The sequence below is a fragment of the Lepisosteus platostomus genome, chromosome 6 (genome assembly GCF_059453375.1).
Source record: "Lepisosteus platostomus isolate fLepPlt1 chromosome 6, fLepPlt1.hap1, whole genome shotgun sequence".
Classification (NCBI taxonomy): domain Eukaryota; kingdom Metazoa; phylum Chordata; class Actinopteri; order Semionotiformes; family Lepisosteidae; genus Lepisosteus; species Lepisosteus platostomus.
The window spans coordinates 67,713,423-67,734,351 of NC_142616.1; the positions used below are offsets into that span (position 1 = coordinate 67,713,423).

General features: G+C 56.9%; 2 protein-coding genes across 4 annotated transcripts; one reads left to right on the forward strand and one right to left on the reverse strand.

Moving 5' to 3' along the window:
- Positions 1-493: 493 nt before the first annotated feature.
- On the forward strand, positions 494-5,284 carry LOC148662255 (uncharacterized). 2 transcript variants are annotated; one of them, XM_088637214.1, is made up of 8 exons: positions 494-858; positions 955-1,078; positions 1,248-1,352; positions 1,478-1,614; positions 2,343-2,470; positions 2,997-3,056; positions 3,804-3,993; positions 4,270-5,284. In XM_088637214.1, the coding sequence occupies exons 2-8, from the start codon at positions 1,027-1,029 to the stop codon at positions 4,378-4,380; spliced, it is 783 nt and encodes a 260-aa protein (XP_088493340.1). In that variant the 5' UTR covers positions 494-858; positions 955-1,026; the 3' UTR covers positions 4,381-5,284. The 2 variants fall into 2 exon arrangements, with proteins under 2 accessions (XP_088493340.1, XP_088493341.1); XM_088637215.1 differs by having other exon boundaries at positions 495-1,078; positions 1,290-1,352.
- creld1b (CRELD disulfide isomerase 1b) lies at positions 5,195-19,953 on the reverse strand. 2 transcript variants are annotated; one of them, XR_015939692.1, is made up of 12 exons: positions 19,714-19,953; positions 18,223-18,360; positions 16,713-16,795; positions 16,156-16,266; positions 15,707-15,798; positions 11,797-11,976; positions 10,215-10,310; positions 9,190-9,273; positions 9,014-9,109; positions 8,359-8,502; positions 6,687-7,861; positions 5,195-6,650 (listed from the first exon to the last, which is right to left on the reverse strand). XR_015939692.1 is itself a non-coding variant. In XM_088637213.1 (11 exons), the coding sequence occupies exons 2-11, from the start codon at positions 18,343-18,345 to the stop codon at positions 7,641-7,643; spliced, it is 1,230 nt and encodes a 409-aa protein (XP_088493339.1). In that variant the 5' UTR covers positions 18,346-18,360; positions 19,714-19,953; the 3' UTR covers positions 5,195-7,640. The 2 variants fall into 2 exon arrangements, 1 of the variants encoding a protein (XP_088493339.1); XM_088637213.1 differs by having other exon boundaries at positions 5,195-7,861.
- Between the last annotated feature and the right edge of the window lie 976 nt (positions 19,954-20,929).

Sequence of the window (20,929 nt, forward strand, 5' to 3'; positions counted from 1 at the left end):
TCTGCTCCTGTCTCCTGTCTCCTGCTCTCTCCCTGGGCCTGCTCCTGTCTCCTGCTCTCTCCCTGGGCCTGCTTCTGTCTCCTGCTCTCTCCCTGGGTCTGCTACTGTCTCCAGCTCTCTCCCTGGGCCTGCTCCTGTCTCCTGTCTCCTACTCTCTCTAGTCTCTTGCTCACTCCCTGGGCCTGCTCTTGTCTCCTGCTCTATCCCTGGGCCTGCTCTTGTCTCCTGCTCTCTCCTGTCTCCTGCTCACTCCCTGGGCCTGCTCCTCTCTCCTGCTCTCTCCCTGGGCCTGCCCCTTTCTCCTGCTCTCTCCCTGGGAGAGCAGCTCCAGTCCTGGAGGGCAGGTGTCTGGTTACCTGTCACCTGAGCCATTAATTACTTCACTGAAATAATTCTGTGCTTGGCTGGACAAGCTTACGTTTTCTCTTGTTATTGAGAAGCTGGAGAGTGAGAGAGACCTGTAAACATTGGACATCTCTTCCACAAGACACCAAGAGGGGGCGCCCTTGTCCCCTCCTCGCAGGGCAGCTGGAGATCCCCGTGCCGTGAGGAGGCGCCGCACAGACGTGATGACATCCGCCCGGTATTCCTGGACCGTGAGCGCCGTCATCTCACAAAACAGAGGACAGCAGAGCCAACGCGCTATACTATATATACTATACTGTATGCTATATGTACTGTAATATTGCTGCCAGTTAGAAAAGGCGTTCGCCATACTGCGAGGTGTAAGAAAAAAACAAAACCGTTTTCCCAAAGCCGCAGTTGAGAGCTTGAGATTGAGTGAGCACGGAACTGCTGCAAAGCTAAGCAGTGAATTTGACCTTCTTGTATCTGGGCGTCGACGCAAGAGCAATAGAGGTGTCATTCTTTTATTCCCACAGCGATTAACCCGCTCTGTTTGGACAAGTGTCTATTTCACTGTACCTTTATTTTCTTTCTTTCCCCCCGGGACAGCCGAGCACAGCGGGGGGGGGGGGGGTGTGTCCCGGCGCAGCCCCGCCCCTCCTCCACGCACGCGCCCCAACAATGGGACCCCGTTGCCAAGGCGACCGCTGTCCAGCTCCGCCGCAGACGCGAGGTGAGTCCGCTCTCCGCGTGCCGACTGACCACCCGCCCGAACCCGCCGGCCAGGGCAGAGCCCGCGTCCGAAACGCGGCAGCCTGCTCGGACCCGCAGCGGGGCGCTCGGCTTTCAGACGTGATTAAAATCTCCAAAAAAGTTTTGTTTTGTTTTGTTTTTTTTTAAAGTTTCTAGCGATTCTCTCTCTCTCGTTCCTGTTCCGTGCGCAGCAGGACGGCATCTTCGCAGATTGCTCCGCAGGGGCAGAGCAGAGGAACCGGACATGCGACTCCGTAAGAATCGCCGCCGCCGGGTCGCCGTCTGACCGCCCGGCACCGGGGGACCCCGACTCTGCCACCCGGCGAGCAGGGGGGTCAGTGAAGGTAACCGCCCCTCTCTCCCTCCCTCCCTCTCTCAGCTGGGGTGTCGCTGCCCAGCACGCCGGTGTCCGCCGGGATGGCCCGAGCGGCGGCCCCCGCCCGGAGGAGGTACCTGGTCACCCCGCTGGCGCTGCCCGCCGTGAGCCCGGCCGCCGTCCCGCTGTCCGTGAGCCAGGTGGGTCCAGGACGGGCCGGGTGGTTCCGGGGTTTGTCTGCCGGTTTGTTCCCGAGATCCGAGTCTCTTCCGGCTTGAACGGGGGACGTACCAAGTCCCGCTCTGAATGACCAGTAAGCAGAACCAGAGGACTGGGGGGCGGGGGGGGGCAGGTCTTTACACATAGGGCGGTGGGAGCGTGGAACAAGCTTCCCCACCATGCAGTATTGATAAACCATGATACCCTGGTGTCTTTCAAGACGCAGCAGGACGAGATCTTGAGGCCAGTGAGCTGTGGGCTCGGGGTGCAGGGGTGCAGGGGCTGACTGCCCACTGGCTCCTCCGACTCTCCGGCCCTCCCTCACGCCCGATGAGGCAGCGAGCTGCTCTGGAATGCAGCCCAACCTGCAGGGCAGCGAGGCAGGGAGGCGGGGAGGCGGGGAGACACGGAGGCACGAGGCAGCGAGGCAGCGAGGCGGGGAGACAGGGAGGTGGTGAGACAGGGAGACAGGGAGGTGGTGAGACAAGGAGGTGGCGAGGCGGGGAGGTGGGGAGACAGGGAGGTGGTGAGACAAGGAGGTGGCGAGGCGGGGAGGCAGGGAGAGGGAGGCAGCGAGGAGAGGCAGGGAGGTGGCGAGGAGAAGCCTGGAGTGTGTTTTCAATGACCTTAATGACTGGAGTCTGCGGAGTCAGGTGACAGTTCGCCTGCCGGTAATGAGGTCCTGTGCTCTCCCCCCCCCCCCGGACAGTGCCCCACCCGCATCAACCCCCTGCACCCCCCCTCGGGCAGGAGGCGCACCGTCAGCCTGGAGACGCTGGCAGCGCACCACCACAACCAGCAGAGGGTGCTGGTGATGCAGCAGAAAGAGTACTTCAGGTGAGAGGGGGCGACAGGGGCGACAGGGGTGCAGCTGTTCCCACAGACCGAGATCTCCCATGAGGCACTGCCGGCACCGTGCCAGGGGCCCACGCAGGAGGGAAACACCAGTGACCAGTGAAAACCGAGCTGAAACAACAGGCTTGCGATCGCCTCTCGGCGCTCCGGATCAATAATCCTGCGCTGTCTGGCGGCTGCTCTAGAAGCTGGAAGAATGGAGGTGCTGGTCGCTCGACTCGCCCCATCGATCACGGGGTTTAGCGTGAGACCAGTTTGAAGTGCGTCATGTCAGGCGACGGCGTTCGATCGGCGTTTCCCCCTCTTTCTGCACGTGTCGGAGTGAGAGTGACCCGGCCTGCGGACACCACAATCCGGCCCTGTCATGACCTTGGAGTCCTGAACCAAACCCGAAGTTGTTTTTATGGGGTGTGGGAGATGCAGTGAGTCATGGGGGCGCTGCAGGTGTGCTGGAATTGCAGGTGTGACTGTCCGCAGCCACTCTGACGTCCCCCCCCCGTCTCCGCAGGTTTCACCAGGCTTGGCAGAGACCGTTCTACGGCTGCCGCGCAGACAAGGAGGAGTACAGGTACAGCGTGAGCACTCGCACCTCGAGCTGGGGCGGACTCTGGTCGGCTGGTCTGTGTCCTGACTGCGATTGGCTGCCTGATCAACTTCCTGACTGGGACTGGGTGCTTGATCAGTGATCTGATTGTGATTGGCTGCCTGATTACTGCCCTGGCTCTAATTGTCTCCCTTATCAGTGACCTGGCTGTGATTGGCTGACCGATCAGTGACGAGGCTCTAATTGGCTGCTCGATCAGTGATCCGATTGTGATTGGCTGCCTGATCAGTGATCCGATTGTGATTGGCTGCTCAATCAGTGACCTGGCTGTGATTGGCTGCCCGATCAGTGATCCGATTGTGATTGGCATCTCGATCACTGACCTGGCTGTGATTGGCTGCCCGATTAGTGATTCAATTCTGATTGGCTGCCCGATCAGTGATCCAATTGTGATTGGCTGCCTGCTCACTTACCTGGCTGTGATTGACTGCCCGATCAGTGATCCAATTTTGATTGGCATTTACCAGCTAGTAAAGACAGAGAAAATCTCACATTTTGAGGAAAAAAAAACACAAAGCTGGCTCATTTCTTTTTCCCGAGTGATTGGACTGTCAATGTTTTTGACTCCTGTGTGCGAGACGGTTTAGGCTGACACAGGAGTCGCAGGTCTGAGTGGCTGGTGGATCTCCAGTGTGCTCTGATTGGCTGGTTTGCCTTCCAAGCCCGGCTCTCACACAGGCTCTCTGGGCGGCGATTGGCTGCTCTCCCCAGGCAGGAAGTGCGCGAGCTGCTGCAGAGGCAGATGCTAGAGAAGTGGGAGAGGCAGAGGCAGCTGCTGGCCAGCCAGACGCGCGAGCTCGAGGCGCTGCGTGAGGCGGACCGCCTGGCCCTGACCCGCGAGACGCAGGAGAACCAGAACCGAGCCCGAGCACTGAGCCACTACAGGGATGAGAACAAGAGGGTAACCCCGAGATGCTACCGTGTTCACAAGCGCACCATCGAGAAAACACAAAATGAAAACAGTCAAATGAAATATATGAGAGGCAGGAGCCCTTGGTAATGACCGTTGTATTAATAGATCACATAGTATAGAGTGAACTGTGTGAATTCCAGGACTGTCAGTGTGTTGACGGTGGACCGGACCGGACTGGCAGACTGTGGAGAGTGCGCTGTTATCATATTCTCCATGTGATACTGAGCCAGTGTGGCCAGTGACCTGCTCCCCCTCTCTCCCCAGATGATGGAGCAGGGCTGGAGGGAGCGCGCTCTGTCCCGTTCTCTGGAGGTGCTGAGAGACAGAGAGCTGCTGCAGTACAACCCCATCAACTGGAGTGGCACGCTCAAATAGACACCGGAGCAACACAGGCCAGTCCAACAGACACCGGAGCAACACAGCCCAGTCTAACAGATACCGGAGCAACACAGGCCAGTCCAATAGATACCGGAGCAACACAGGCCAGTCCAACAGATACCGGAGCAACACAGGCCAGTCTAACAGACACCAGAGCAACACAGGCCAGTCTAACAGACACCAGAGCAACACAGCCCAGTCCAACAGACACCAGAGCAACACAGCCCAGTCCAACAGATACCAGAGCAACACAGGCCAGTCTAACAGACATCAGAGCAACACAGCCCAGTCCAACAGATACCGGAGCAACACAGCCCAGTCCAGTAGATACAGGAGCAACACAGCCCAGTCCAACAGACACCAGGGCAACACAGCCCAGTCCAACAGATACCAGGGCAACACAGCCCAGTCCAACAGATAACAGAGCAACACATGCCAGTCCAATAGATACCGGAGCAACACAGCCAAGTCCAGTAGACACTAGAGCAACACAATCCAGTCCGGTATCTATTGGAGCAACACAGGCCAGCCTAATAGATAGCCAAGCAACTCAACCCAGTCCAGCAGACACCAGAGTAACACAGCCCAGTCCAACAGGTACTGGAGGTACACACTCTCTGCACTGCAGCCCTGCAGGGGTTCTGCCTCCCAGTTCAGTGATGACAGATGTGCACAGGACGGCCTGGATGTTTGCCGAAATGCCCTCCAGCAGGACACTCCAGCGAATCTCCTTGCGCCCATGGTGAGGAACAGCCCTGCGGCACTGACCACTGACCGGGAAAGTGAGCCTCACACACTGAAGGACCCAAGATTTGTTTCCATAAGTTTTTATTACTTCATTTGGTTTGTATGTATTAAGACCTGTTTAAATAAAAATTAAAAAAACATCAGAAACTTCAAAGGACGTTTTAAATAAATATTTGTAAAGAAGTGCAAATCCTGATTTTCCAGACGCCTCCAATAGACCACAGTGTGGGTTCCCAGCAGTGGAGGGCAGCCGACAGCAGGGGAGGGGGGGCTCAGCTCACTCCTGGCCACAGGACGAGCAAGAGACTGGGCGGCATAGATCCGTGTCCCCTTGTGGGTGAGCAGCGGGCCACAGGCACTGGGAAGCCGTCAGGAGGCTCAAGGGCTGCCCACCACTGGCCTGGAGAAGCGCCGGTCGTTCGGTCCCGTCAGCGCAGTGTGGTGTGGAAACATGAGACGTCCACACGGGCGCGAGAGTGCAGCTGGCAGGGACACAGCGACCGCCCTGTCCTCCCCTCATGGGGACACCCAGGGCACCGGCCCCACAGGGGGCCCTTCTTAACTGACCAGGGAAGATCAGAACCAGAAGAGGAAACAACAGATACAAAAAAATGGCAGGATGTGTTTCTCTCTGCCCCTCCTTCAGTTCGAACCCTGGGCTGTTTTCTTTCTTACTGCCTAGACCGGGCCTGGGTTCTGGTGCCAGAGTGTTTCAGATGGGAAGTTTAACAGGCACGCAAGCACAGCTGCTTTGTGTCATCAAAGCGAGGGGCTTTCAGCAGAACTTAGAAACTGAGTATTTTTTTCACATATTCATCATTTTACTGTAAAATTAAAATAAATATATATATAAAATTCTTTCATTCTACAGTTATGATACATCTTAGGTTTACAGAACTGATCTGCTTTGACAGTTTTGGTCAGGCGTGCGAGAAAGCCGAGGACACTCACCCAGAGAGGCCAGGAAAGAGGGAGAGGTGAAGAGAAGGAGAGGCAGGCGTTATGCTGACTGGCTCTGTCCTGTCCCTGAAAGAGCCGGTTTCGACCTGGGAGACCCGTGAACGTGCCGCTGTGGGGGGATACACGCTGACTCGGCTTCCTTCTCTGCCTCAGCCCTGTCCTGAGCTCCCTGCTTGAGCCACATTCTTGCAGCACCACAGGGCCACTGCCAGCTTACTCCTTCACTGCTTTCACCAGGGTAAACCATGGTACTGTCCTCTCCCCTGAGCTACTCTCTCACAGAACTGCCCACTGTCCTCTCCCCTGAGCTTCTCTCACAGAACTGCCCGCTGTCCTCTCCCCTGAGCTTCTCTCACAGAACTGCCCGCTGTCCTCTCCCCTGAGCTTCTCTCTCACACAGAACTGCCCACTGTCCTCTCCCCTGAGCTTCTCTCTCACAGAACTGCCCACTGTCCTCTCCCCTGAGCTTCTCTCTCACAGAACTGCCCACTGTCCTCTCCCCTGAGCTACTCTCTCACAGAACTGCCCGCTGTCCTCTCCCCTGAGCTTCTCTCACAGAACTGCCCACTGTCCTCTCCCCTGAGCTACTCTCTTACAGAACTGCCCGCTGTCCTCTCCCCTGAGCTACTCTCTCACAGAACTGCCTGCTGTCCTCTCCCCTGAGCTTCTCTCACAGAACTGCCCGCTGTCCTCTCCCCTGAGCTACTCTCACACAGAACTGCCCGCTGTCCTCTCCCCTGAGCTTCTCTCTCACAGAACTGCCCGCTGTCCTCTCCCCTGAGCTACTCTCACACAGAACTGCCCGCTGTCCTCTCCCCTGAGCTACTCTCTCACAGAGCTGCCCACTGTCCTCTCCCCTGAGCTACTCTCTCACAGAACTGCCCACTGTCCTCTCCCCTGAGCTTCTCTCTCACAGAACTGCCCACTGTCCTCTCCCCTGAGCTACTCTCACACAGAACTAGTCACTCTCCTCTAAAACAAGTGTAGTGTAGTTACTTGAAGTAACACATTTATTTAGCACATTCACAATTCTTTCATTAAACAAGCAGCTCCAGTCCCCCGCAGTGTGAGTGCAGGCTCCAGGCTCCTCCCTGCCTCCCTGCCCTGAGCCCGCGGGGGTCTTCGTGCAGCGCACCGCCCCCCCCGCTGGGTCCCAGACCGCTGCTCCGAGAACAGGACCGCCGCCTTCCTCCTGGAACCAGAGCCGCGGGGCGCTGCGTCTTCACCGTCCCTGCCCCGAGCGGCAGGAGCGTGGCGGAAAGGCGCTATACACACCGTGACCAAACCGCCGCCCCTCACGTCACGCTGTGTGGCCACCAGGAGGTGGCGCTCTAACTCCTGACTGCGACACGCTTAGAGACGTCAATGACCTGAAATGTACTCGTTCGGAATCAGTGCTGACTGGCTCTACTGCACAGCCCCCACCCCACCCCAAAATCTGTAATTCCCCACTTCACCCCCCCTCCCCCCTCCGAGACTGGCCTGTTCCCTCCTGAACCCTTAAACCTGCACAGGACCTGAACCCCACCCCCTCCTGCCCACCCTGCTCTCTAGCGCCCCTTCAGGAACCCGTCCAGCAGGCGGTCCCCCTTCTCGCTGAGCCAGTAGCCCGCCATGGCGGCCACGCCCCCGATGAAGATGGCGGTGAAGACCATGTCCCCCTTGGCGGCCAGCGTGGCCAGAGCGCAGATGACCACCCCAAAAAACATCTGCTGCAGCACCAGCACCTCGTCATCGGTCATCTCCTCAAACAGCCCCTTGTCCGAGCTCGCTGCAGGAGAGAGCGAGGGAGAGGGTCAGACAGAGCAGGGGCAGGGGGCAGGAGAGGGGCAGGAGAGGGGCAGGAGAGGGGCAGGGACAAGTGTGCAGTTGTGTAGCAGTGCAGTGTGAGCTGTGTGTTGTGTGCAGTTGTGTAGGAGTGCAGTGTGAGCCTGTGTGTTGTGTGCAGTTGTGTGGCAGTGCAGGTTGAGCCTGTGTGTTGTGTGCAGTTGTGTAGCAGTGCAGGTTGAGCCTGTGTGTTGTGTGCAGTTGTGTAGGAGTGCAGTGTGAGCCTGTGTGTTGTGTGCAGTTGTGTAGGAGTGCAGTGTGAGCCTGTGTGTTGTGTGCAGTTGTGTGGCAGTGCAGGTTGAGCCTGTGTGTTGTGTGCAGTTGTGTTGCAGTGCAGTGTGAGCCTGTGTGTTGTGTGCAGCTGTGTAGCAGTGCAGTGTGAGCTCTGTGTTGTGTGCAGGTGTATGTTGTGTGCAGTTGCAGAAACGCAGGGCCACTCACAGGGGGGCAGGCTCTCCACACAGATGGTGTCCTTGCGCACGAAGCCGTCGGCGCACACACAGCGGAAGGACCCCTCCTCGTTAACGCACGCCTCGTTAAGGCCGGGGCACGCCACCACACCCCACTCCTCGCACTCGTCCACGTCTGAGTGGATGGCAGGGCAGGAATTGGGAAAAAGAGGGATGAGGACACGCACAGGAAGAGGGAACACCTGCTGCAGCTCCGCCAGGGGTCAGAGGTCAGAGGTCGAGCGTCCCCCGTGTCTGCTCACAGGGGTCGCTGTGGCTCAGAAGTCTGCTGTGGGAGTGGGCGGGACTGCAGCCCTGTGCCAGTCCGGACAGGAGCAGAGGACCGAGCTCCAGACAAGCCCGGGACAGCACGCAGCTGGAGTGGGACTGAAGACAACAGCGCCCCCTGGGGCCAGAACAGTGCAAGTGCATTCACATCTGAGAACAGGCGCTTCTCTACACAGAGAGTGGTGGGAGTGTGGGACAAGCTGCCCAGACGCCGATACCCAGGTTCCTTTCAAGAAACAGCTGGGTGAGATGATCCCGGGTCAATTATCCACTAACTTCCAAGCAGGCCAGATGGGCTGAATGATGGTCTTTTGGGCTCTTTCCTGCAGGCAGCAGCAGGGACCCGGAGAGGGACTCACCCAGGCACTTGGCCCCAGCCAGCCGGTACCCCCTGGCACACTTCTTGCAGCGGCCCGGCCCGCCGCCCATGCAGCCCACACACGCCTTGTCGCAGCCTGGGGACGCAGGAGAGGAGCGGTCAGTCACACGGGCAGGCGGGCCCCTGGGCTGGGGCTGGAGACGAGCCAGTGCCTACCTCTGCAGTCATACGAGCCGTCAGTGTTGAAGCAGTAGGTGTTGGAGGGACAGCGGCCCATTTCTGTGCCACACTCATCGATATCTGGAACACAGCAGAGAGGGGGGTGACACCCCAACACGCCCAGCAGAGAGAGGGGGGAGTGACGCCCCAACATCCCCAGCAGAGAGAGGGGGGAGTGATGCCCCAACATCCCCAGCAGAGAGAGAGGGGAGTGACGCCCCAACACGCCCAGCAGAGAGAGGGGGGGTGACGCCCCAACATCCCCAGCAGAGAGGGGGGGGAGTGACACCCCAACATTACCAGCAGAGAGAGGGGGGAGTGATGCCCCAACATCCCCAGCAGAGAGGGGGAGGGTGACACCCCAACATTACCAGCAGAGAGAGGGGGGAGTGATGCCCCAACATCCCCAGCAGAGAGGGGGAGGGTGACGCCCCAACATGCCCAGCAGAGAGGGGGAGGGTGACACCCCAACACGCCCAGCAGAGAGGGGGAGGGTGACACCCCAACATGCCCAGCAGAGAGGGGGAGGGTGACACCCCAACACGCCCAGCAGAGAGGGGGAGGGTGACACCCCAACACGCCCAGCAGAGAGGGGGAGGGTGACACCCCAACATCCCCAGCAGAGAAGGGGAGGTGACACCCCAACATCCCCAGCAGAGGGGGGGGAGACACCCCAACATGCCTAGCAGAGAGGGGGAGGGTGACACCCCAACACGCCCAGCAGAGAGGGGGGGGGGGTGACGCCCCAACACGCCCAGCAGAGAGGGGGGGGTGACGCCCCAACACGCCCAGCACTACACACAGCAATTCCTACAAAACCAGACACGTTACATCAGCTGATCTCATAAACAGCCCTTTCCGGCTTTAGGAGCTGTCTTCCGGCTGTAACACACAGCCCAGAGCAGGCAGTGCTCAGCAGTCATCAGCAGACCCACATGCAACTACTGCTCTGCTCTCTTACCAAGTCCTGGTGCAACGCGAGCCATCAAGATTCCCTGGGTCAGAGGTCAGAGAGCACTCACCCACACACTTGTTGTCGTGGAAACTCCAGCCCGCCTTGCACTCCAGGCACTTGAAGTCCTCCGGGCCCGAGCACCTCTTGCAGGAACGATAGCAGGCTGGGGGCAGACAGGCAGCTGTCAGCATCGGGCACACTCACACTGCTGGGTGTCTACCTGGAGTAAGTCAGGCGAAGCCCTTTCCTCAAGGAAACAACCGCAGTGTCTCACCTGGGATTCGAACCCTCAACCTTCCAGTGCAACACTCTGCAGCCCTGGTGACTCCGATAACACACTGACATAAATAACAGACAGACTGACTTACTGACTGACCATCAGGTGGAGAAGGATGGAGATTCTGAAGACAAATATACAGGAGCTCCTTGAGTTACAGTCAGACTGTAACACCACACGTTCCAAAACAGGCAGTCCGACAGCAGACAACACTCAGACACAGACACGCAGACAGAGACACAGAAACACACACGCAGACAGACAGAGACACGCAGGCACAGACGCAGACAGACAGAGACACGCTGGCACAGACGCAGACGGACAGACAGAGACACGCTGGCACAGACGCAGACGGACAGACAGACACGCAGGCACAGAGACAGACGGACAGACAGAGACACGCTGGCACAGACGCAGGCAGACAGACAGAGACACGCTGGCAAAGACGCAGACAGACAGAGAGACACGCTGGCACAGATGCAGACGGACAGACAGAGACACGCTGGCACAGACGCAGGCAGACAGACAGAGACACACTGGCAAAGACGCAGGCAGACAGAGAGACACGCTGGCACAGATGCAGACGGACAGACAGAGACACGCTGACACAGACGCAGGCAGACAGACAGAGACACGCTGGCAAAGACGCAGGCAGACAGAGAGACACGCTGGCACAGATGCAGACGGACAGACAGAGACACGCTGGCACAGACGCAGGCAGACAGACAGAGACACGCTGGCAAAGACGCAGGCAGACAGAGAGACACGCTGGCACAGATGCAGACGGACAGACAGAGACACGCTGACACAGACGCAGGCAGACAGACAGAGACACGCTGGCAAAGACGCAGGCAGACAGAGACACACGCTGGCACAGACGCAGGCAGACAGACAGACAGAGACACGCTGGCAAAGACGCAGACAGACAGACAGACAGAGACACGCTGGCAAAGACGCAGACAGACAGACAGACAGACAGAGACACGCTGGCAAAGACGCAGACAGACAGAGACACACGCTGGCACAGACGCAGGCAGACAGACAGACAGAGACACGCTGGCAAAGACGCAGACAGACAGACACACGCTGGCACAGACGCAGGCAGACAGACAGACAGAGACACGCTGGCAAAGACGCAGACAGACAGAGACACACGCTGGCACAGACGCAGACAGACAGACGGACAGAGACACGCTGGCGCAGACAGACAGACAGATAGACAGACACGCTGGCACAGACGCAGACGGACAGACAGACAGACAGACAGACAGACAGACAGACAGACAGACAGACAGACAGACAGACAGACAGACAGACAGACGCAGACGGACAGACAGTCACGGATCCCCAGCAGGGAGGAGCTCAGTGTTACCTGTGCACACAGACTGACTCTGATTGGCTGGTGTGTGGCGGTAGTACCCGTCAGCGCAGTCCTGGCAGAGATGACCGGCGTACCCCGGGTCGCACACACACTCCCCGCTGCCCGTGCGCGTGCCCTCACCCTGGCAACGACCCAGACCCCCACACACGGCCCCTGGGGTTCCCGGGCAAGCTGGACCACAGAGCGACAGAACCAGTCAGTACACCAGCCTCAGCTGAGTCAGCTTTCTGCAAGGATATGTGTCACGTATGGGGGTGTCTCTTGGTGCTGCTATCACACTGTCAGTCGTGTATCGGGGTGTCTCTTGGCGCTGCTATCACACTGTCAGTCGTGTATCGGGGTGTCTCTTGGCGCTGCTATCACACTGACAGTCGTGTATCGGGGTGTCTCTTGGTACTGCTATCACACTGTCAGTCGTGTATCGGGGTGTCTCTTGGTACTGCTATCACACTGACAGTCGTGTATCGGGGTGTCTCTTGGCGCTGCTATCACACTGACAGTCGTGTATCGGGGTGTCTCTTGGCGCTGCTATCACACTGACAGTCGTGTATCGGGGTGTCTCTTGGCGCTGCTATCACACTGACAGTCGTGTATCGGGGTGTCTCTTGGCGCTGCTATCACACTGTCAGTCGTGTATCGGGGTGTCTCTTGGCGCTGCTATCACACTGTCAGTCGTGTATCGGGGTGTCTCTTGGCGCTGCTATCACACTGACAGTCGTGTATCGGGGTGTCTCTTGGTACTGCTATCACACTGTCAGTCGTGTATCGGGGTGTCTCTTGGTACTGCTATCACACTGTCAGTCGTGTATCGGGGTGTCTCTTGGTACTCCTATCACACTGACAGTCGTGTATCGGGGTGTCTCTTGGCGCTGCTATCACACTGACAGTCGTGTATCGGGGTGTCTCTTGGCGCTGCTATCACACTGACAGTCGTGTATCGGGGTGTCTCTTGGCGCTGCTATCACACTGACAGTCGTGTATCGGGGTGTCTCTTGGCGCTGCTATCACACTGACAGTCGTGTATCGGGGTGTCTCTTGGTGCTGCTATCACACTGACAGTCGTGTATCGGGGTGTCTCTTGGTACTGCTATCACACTGACAGTCGTGTATCGGGGTGTCTCTTGGTGCTGCTATCACACTGTCAGTCGTGTATCGGGGTGTCTCTTGGTACTCCTATCACACTGACAGTCGTGTATCGGGGTGTCTCTTGGCGCTGCTATCACACTGACAGTCGTGTATCGGGGTGTCTCTTGGTACTGCTATCACACTGTCAGTCGTGTATCGGGGTGTCTCTTGGCGCTGCTATCACACTGACAGTCGTGTATCGGGGTGTCTCTTGGTACTGCTATCACACTGTCAGTCGTGTATCGGGGTGTCTCTTGGTACTGCTATCACACTGACAGTCGTGTATCGGGGTGTCTCTTGGTACTCCTATCACACTGACAGTCGTGTATCGGGGTGTCTCTTGGCGCTGCTATCACACTGACAGTCGTGTATCGGGGTGTCTCTTGGCGCTGCTATCACACTGTCAGTCGTGTATCGGGGTGTCTCTTGGCGCTGCTATCACACTGACAGTCGTGTATCGGGGTGTCTCTTGGCGCTGCTATCACACTGACAGTCGTGTATCGGGGTGTCTCTTGGTGCTGCTATCACACTGACAGTCGTGTATCGGGGTGTCTCTTGGCGCTGCTATCACACTGACAGTCGTGTATCGGGGTGTCTCTTGGCGCTGCTATCACACTGACAGTCGTGTATCGGGGTGTCTCTTGGCGCTGCTATCACACTGACAGTCGTGTATCGGGGTGTCTCTTGGCGCTGCTATCACACTGACAGTCGTGTATCGGGGTGTCTCTTGGCGCTGCTATCACACTGTCAGTCGTGTATGGGGGTGTCTCTTGGCGCTGCTATCACACTGACAGTCGTGTATCGGGGTGTCTCTTGGTGCTGCTATCACACTGACAGTCGTGTATCGGGGTGTCTCTTGGTGCTGCTATCACACTGACAGTCGTGTATCGGGGTGTCTCTTGGTGCTGCTATCACACTGACAGTCGTGTATCGGGGTGTCTCTTGGTGCTGCTATCACACTGACAGTCGTGTATCGGGGTGTCTCTTGGTGCTGCTATCACACTGTCAGTCGTGTATCGGGGTGTCTCTTGGTGCTGCTATCACACTGACAGTCGTGTATCGGGGTGTCTCTTGGTACTCCTATCACACTGACAGTCGTGTATCGGGGTGTCTCTTGGTACTGCTATCACACTGTCAGTCGTGTATCGGGGTGTCTCTTGGTACTGCTATCACACTGTCAGTCGTGTATCGGGGTGTCTCTTGGCACTGCTATCACACTGACAGTCGTGTATCGGGGTGTCTCTTGGTGCTGCTATCACACTGACAGTCGTGTATCGGGGTGTCTCTTGGTGCTGCTATCACACTGACAGTCGTGTATCGGGGTGTCTCTTGGTGCTGCTATCACACTGACAGTCGTGTATCGGGGTGTCTCTTGGTACTGCTATCACACTGTCAGTCGTGTATCGGGGTGTCTCTTGGTACTGCTATCACACTGTCAGTCGTGTATCGGGGTGTCTCTTGGTACTGCTATCACACTGTCAGTCGTGTATCGGGGTGTCTCTTGGCACTGCTATCACACTGACAGTCGTGTATCGGGGTGTCTCTTGGTGCTGCTATCACACTGTCAGTCGTGTATCGGGGTGTCTCTTGGTGCTGCTATCACACTGTCAGTCGTGTATCGGGGTGTCTCTTGGTACTGCTATCACACTGTCAGTCGTGTATCGGGGTGTCTCTTGGTGCTGCTATCACACTGACAGTCGTGTATCGGGGTGTCTCTTGGTACTGCTATCACACTGACAGTCGTGTATCGGGGTGTCTCTTGGTACTCCTATCACACTGACAGTCGTGTATGGGGGTGTCTCTTGGCGCTGCTATCACACTGTCAGTCGTGTATCGGGGTGTCTCTTGGCGCTGCTATCACACTGTCAGTCGTGTATCGGGGTGTCTCTTGGCGCTGCTATCACACTGACAGTCGTGTATCGGGGTGTCTCTTGGCGCTGCTATCACACTGACAGTCGTGTATCGGGGTGTCTCTTGGCGCTGCTATCACACTGACAGTCGTGTATCGGGGTGTCTCTTGGCGCTGCTATCACACTGACAGTCGTGTATCGGGGTGTCTCTTGGTACTGCTATCACACTGTCAGTCGTGTATCGGGGTGTCTCTTGGCACTGCTATCACACTGTCAGTCGTGTATCGGGGTGTCTCTTGGTGCTGCTATCACACTGTCAGTCGTGTATCGGGGTGTCTCTTGGTGCTGCTATCACACTGTCAGTCGTGTATCGGGGTGTCTCTTGGTACTGCTATCACACTGACAGTCGTGTATCGGGGTGTCTCTTGGTGCTGCTATCACACTGACAGTCGTGTATCGGGGTGTCTCTTGGTGCTGCTATCACACTGACAGTCGTGTATCGGGGTGTCTCTTGGTGCTGCTATCACACTGACAGTCGTGTATCGGGGTGTCTCTTGGTACTGCTATCACACTGTCAGTCGTGTATCGGGGTGTCTCTTGGTGCTGCTATCACACTGACAGTCGTGTATCGGGGTGTCTCTTGGTGCTGCTATCACACTGTCAGTCGTGTATCGGGGTGTCTCTTGGTACTCCTATCACACTGACAGTCGTGTATCGGGGTGTCTCTTGGTACTGCTATCACACTGACAGTCGTGTATCGGGGTGTCTCTTGGTGCTGCTATCACACTGTCAGTCGTGTATCGGGGTGTCTCTTGGTGCTGCTATCACACTGTCAGTCGTGTATCGGGGTGTCTCTTGGTGCTGCTATCACACTGTCAGTCGTATATCGGGGTGCAGTCAATCTGGGGGTGCTGTCATGGGAATACCTGTGCACTCAGGACCGAAGGTCTCTGGGGGACAGCACAGCTTCAGCTCCTCGATGCACAGCCACTCAAACAGGTCCGGCGCCTCCTGCTGTCTGTACAGAGACAGCGCAGCGGGGTGAAAGACAGAGGGACAGACAGACAGTGGACACAGACAGGAAGAGCGGACAGAGGGACAGACAGACAGTGGACACAGACAGGAAGAGCATAGAGAGGGACGGACAGGCAGTGGACACAGACAGGAAGAGCAGACAAAGGGACAGACAGGCGGTGGACACAGACAGGAAGAGCAGACAGAGGGACAGACAGACAGTGGACACAGACGGGAGGAGCAGACAGAGGGACAGAGGAGGGGAGAGGTCAGAGGAAAGACTGATGCAGAGACGATGGAGACGGAGGGACCTGCACATGAAGGCACAACAATCAGTAACCAGTAATGAATCAATGATAACCTGTGGAACCACCACGTCTCCACCTGGTCCTCAATCTGCTCCAGCAGCCGGTTGCACTGGAAATCAGAGCTCTCACACACAGACTCCACGATCTCCAGCAGCCTGGTCTCACTGAGGAGAGAGGGGTGGACACAGGAGGACACTCAGAGCTTTAAAAAAAGCACACAAAAGTATCTTTTGGACAAACACCCATCACAACAGTAACCAGTGCATACACCTTAACCCTCTTACACACACACAGAGTCTCACACACAGACCCTGTCTCCCTGTCCCTCTGAGTCTCTCACACAGACCCTGTCTTTCACACACAGACCCTGTCTCCCTGTCTCTATGAGTCTCTCACACAGACCCTGTCTTTCACACACAGACCCTGTCTCCCTGTCTCTCTGAGTCTCTCACACACAGACCCTGTCTCCCTGTCTCTCCGAGTCTCTCACACACAGATCCTGTCTCTCAAACAGCAGCAAACAGCTCTTCTGCTCCCTGACTGGCTCTCTGTAAATATACCAGGCTGAAGGGGAACTGGGTTAATAACAACAGAAATTGGCTCCTCCCACCTGTGGGTGTATTTGGCCAGTTTCTCCTCCTCCCACGCTGTGTTCCCGCCTCCAAAATTCTTATTGGCTGTCCGCTCCAGCCCCTGGAACACAGAGGTCAGAGGTCACCGTCCACCATAAAGACATGGAAGTAGACTCAACCCTTACATGAACTGGAATATGGGATGCAGAAGGTGAACCAGTAAACAGTTCTGAAAGTCCCACCTACAGACAAACACCTTGTAAGCTGAGAGAACAGTGAGGAGCATGTCTAAGAAAGAGAACACAAATCACATAAAAAATAAAAAGTATAAAAAAAGAACAGAGTAAAATGTCTGGGGGACAGGTCTCTGCTCTTGTGTTCGACAGCAGGACAGGTCTCTGCTCTCGTGTTCGACAGCAGGACAGGTCTCTGCTCTCGTGTTCGACAGCAGGACAGGTCTCTGCTCTTGTGTTCGACAGCAGGACAGTCCGCTGCATGAACTCTTCTCCACAGAACAAAGGGCCACTGTGAGCTTCTGAACAAAGCAGACTGGGAGTCTACTCAAAAACAGACAGCAGCTTGAAATGTGAAAGGCCATGAAGCGGGTAAGACTACTTACGGATAACGAAAAGCAGTCCGATGTTTATCGCTTAACATTAATATAAAAATAATTTTTATGAAGAAGAAACCATTCATTAAAAAGGAAAAAAATACAAGTCTCTAACGAGCTTCCAGCGTTTGAAACAGTGAGGCTCTGTGGTGAATCTGTGTCTGGAAAAGGAACAGCGATGCTGACTGGAAGCCGAGGGGCAGTCTGAGCTGAGCACCTGGACTGACCCCTAGACAGCTTCCTCTGTCCACTCCCAGACCAACGAGGTGTTTCGTCCCGCTGATGGACCCAGAGGCACTGGGGCCATCAGGCAGGCGCACACTGGACCGGTCAGCCTGCGGGAAACAGGAGTGGACACTGCCCGTGGGTGGCAGTGGATCGAATCCATCCGTCTCCTGTGGCTGCTGGTCAAGTGCAGTTCCTGACCGCGGAGGAGCGTCCCAAGACAGACTGGAGGTGTGGGAGAGGACAGGCAACTACTTCACTAACTCTGTCACAAACCTGGAGTGAATACTGAGCTGCTGGAGCATGAAGTTCCCCTGAAACAGAAGATCTGTGGGTGACGAGACAGAACAGTTTCACAGTAAGAGAGACAGGGACACAGGCAGGGACACGGAGAGGGACTGGGAGAGGGAGAGAGAGACAGGGACACAGGTAGGGACCGGGAGAGGGAGAGAGGGACAGGAAGAGAGACAGGGAAATAGGCAGGGACCGGGACAGGGAGAGAGGGACAGGAAGAGAGACAGGGACAAAGGCAGGGACAGGGAGAGGGAGAGAGGGACAGGAAGAGAGACAGGGACAAAGGCAGGGACAGGGAGAGGGAGAGAGGGACAGGAAGAGAGACAGGGACAAAGGCAGGGACAGGGAGAGGGAGAGAGGGACAGGGAGAGAGGGACAGGGAGAGAGACAGAGACACGCAGAGGAAGTCAGTCCTTTACCCGCAGGAAGCTGGCGGTGAGCTGGCGACAGGTGTCACACGGTACAGCAGAGGCGCTGGCCAGAGGGGGCAGCAGAGAGCACAGCGCCACACACAGGAGGCAGGGCACCACAGGTGATGACATCACGGGCGGTAGGCACTGGGGGCAGGGAGAGAGAGAGGTGGTCAGAGGCAGCAGAGCGACCTCACACATCAGGCACAATGAAACAGAAAATTAGAAAGCTTCACACAGCCAAGTTTTTCTGCTTTGCAAAACCTGTAAGTGCTTTAAAAAAACAGAACAGAAGACAGATCACAGATGAGAGGAGCTGGTCAGCCCACCTGGCCTGTTAGATAGCAGCTCACTGATCCCAGTACCTCATCTAGCTGTGTACTGACAGAAATCAGGGCATCTTGTTCCACACTCCCACTACTCTTTGTGTAAAGAAGTGTCCCCTGTTCTGTGTTTTAAAAGCACTACCCTGTAGGTTCCACTCGTTTGCTCTGGTTTGTGTCTCGCTGCTGGTTCTGAACAAGCCCACTGGGTTGACCTTCCGAGGCGCCCCTGACCTCAGCTGAGCCCTGAGGCACACGCCTGTGCAGAACCGGGTTACACTAAGGGCCCGCCGATCTCAGGCCTGACGGGCTGGCAGAGCACAGTGGCTCTCGCTGACCGCAGCGCACGGGTGACCACAGGGGGGCGCTGCAGCACGTGGGCTCTGTTGCCTGAACTCTGGTCAGTGACATCATCCGGGTTCCCACATGGGCCCCTGAACTCAAGACCCCTGCCTGCCCACTCACCCGCAGTACAGACTGGGGTACAGCGGGGCACCCCCTCTCTTCTCAGGCCTCTGGTGTTGGGGTGCACACAACTGCCTCATTGCCCCCGTCAACCCCCACTGCTGGGGGACTCGCCGCGGGCTGTGCTGAGCGAGACGCGCTCTGGTCCGGTTCTGGGGAGCGGGAGCCCGTCCAGCAAGCCCAGTCCGACCCTCGGACTCCCCCAGCTGCGCGCACCGGGCAGAATCAGGACAGAGCCGAGCTCACTGCTGCCTGCGAGCGCGGTCCTGTCACGCAGCCACCACCTGCCCCTCGCCTCCTGCCCCTTGACCTGCCCCTCGACCTGCCCCGCTGCGGGGTCAGGACACCGGCAAGCGGGAACGCTCGTGCGCCGATTTGCTGCACCCCAAAACATTCCGGAACCCGAGAAACGGAAACAGCGTCACCTCGCCCGGCTCGTCCCGAGGGGCTGGGATTAAGGCCGGATTATTCCTCAGGGTGCAGCCTGGGGCAGCGGACCGGAGCGTTCGGTGTTCTCCGGGCCGGGCCGGGTCAGAGGGCGGACAGAGCCCCCTCTCTCCCGACACCGCTCCGCCTCAAGCACGCTGGACACTCGGCCCCCCAGGCACATTCCTACCGCCGGACTGGCCAGGGCCGTCAGGGAGAGCTGATCACCAGCGCTGGCCGGAGGCTGTCCTGATCGATCACAGCAGAACGGAGCCTTTTCTGTTACCTTTTGCTACTTGGGATTGAAGATCCGGGGACGCTTTGTCAAGCGGTGCGCCGCCTGGCTGCTTACAATTCCGGGACCTGGCGGTCGACTTCCATGCACCCTGCAGAGACGGGCTCTCCCAAGCCGGTTCGGTTGGGCTCGGCCCAGGCTCCCCGGCTGTGATTCTGGTCGCTTCTCTCTGTCCCAGAATCCGCTGGCTGCTGCAGACTCGGGACCCCGCCCCGTTCCTCGGGGAGTTATGGCTCCACCAATCACATGCCGACGAGTACCCAGAAGGAGGCGGACCTGCTGCCAGCATTGACCAATCAGCCCTTCGCAAAGGGACTTCAAAGGCCGTCAAGGAGCTGTTTAGCAACAGCGAGCATGAGGTCGGAGACGTCTGACTTTGTCATGCTTGCTCCAGAGAAACTACAGCTCGCTACCACACAAACACCTCCTACTGTTGCTGCCAACGTCTGCAGAAACAACACTGGTCTACTGCACTGGGACTGAAGCTCCTATTGCAACAGACTGGTCTACTGTACTGGGACTGTAGCTCCTATTGTAACAGATTGGTCTACTGTACTGGGACTGTAGCCCCTATTGTAACAGACTGGTCTACTGTACTGGGACTGTAGCTCCTATTGTAACAGGACTGTTCTACTGTACTGGGGCTGTAGCCCCTATTGTAACAGACTGTTCTACTGTACTGGGAGTGTAGCTCCTATTGTAACAGACTGGTCTACTGTACTGGGACTGTAGCTCCTATTGTAACAGGACTGTTCTTCTGCACTGGGACTGAAGCTCCTATTGTAACAGACTGGTCTACTGTACTGGGACTGTAGCCCCTATTGTAACAGGACCCCTATGAAATTTTAGTAATGTGAATTCAGTGCTGGTAAGAGTCTGGCTAGAAATTAGTGTAAGATCTTTACTCAGTAATTACTGCTCATTTGAGGACAGATTCACACTTACTGTTTAAGGAATAAGGAATGGCCTAGACCACAGGCTCACTCAGTAGTGTCACACAGGAGTCTGGGAAGAGAGGTACTGTCAAGCAGAAATAAGAGGACCAGGTAGGACTAACAGGAGAGAGACCAGACATCCAGCTTACTTGGAAACTGTGCCCTAATCCAGCTCTGTCTAGTTCAAAACGAGCCTGTTGTGATCGTTATCAAGGCAGGATTCTGACTGAACAACACGATTTGAGTTTTCTCAGAGCCGAGCCGAGCCGAGC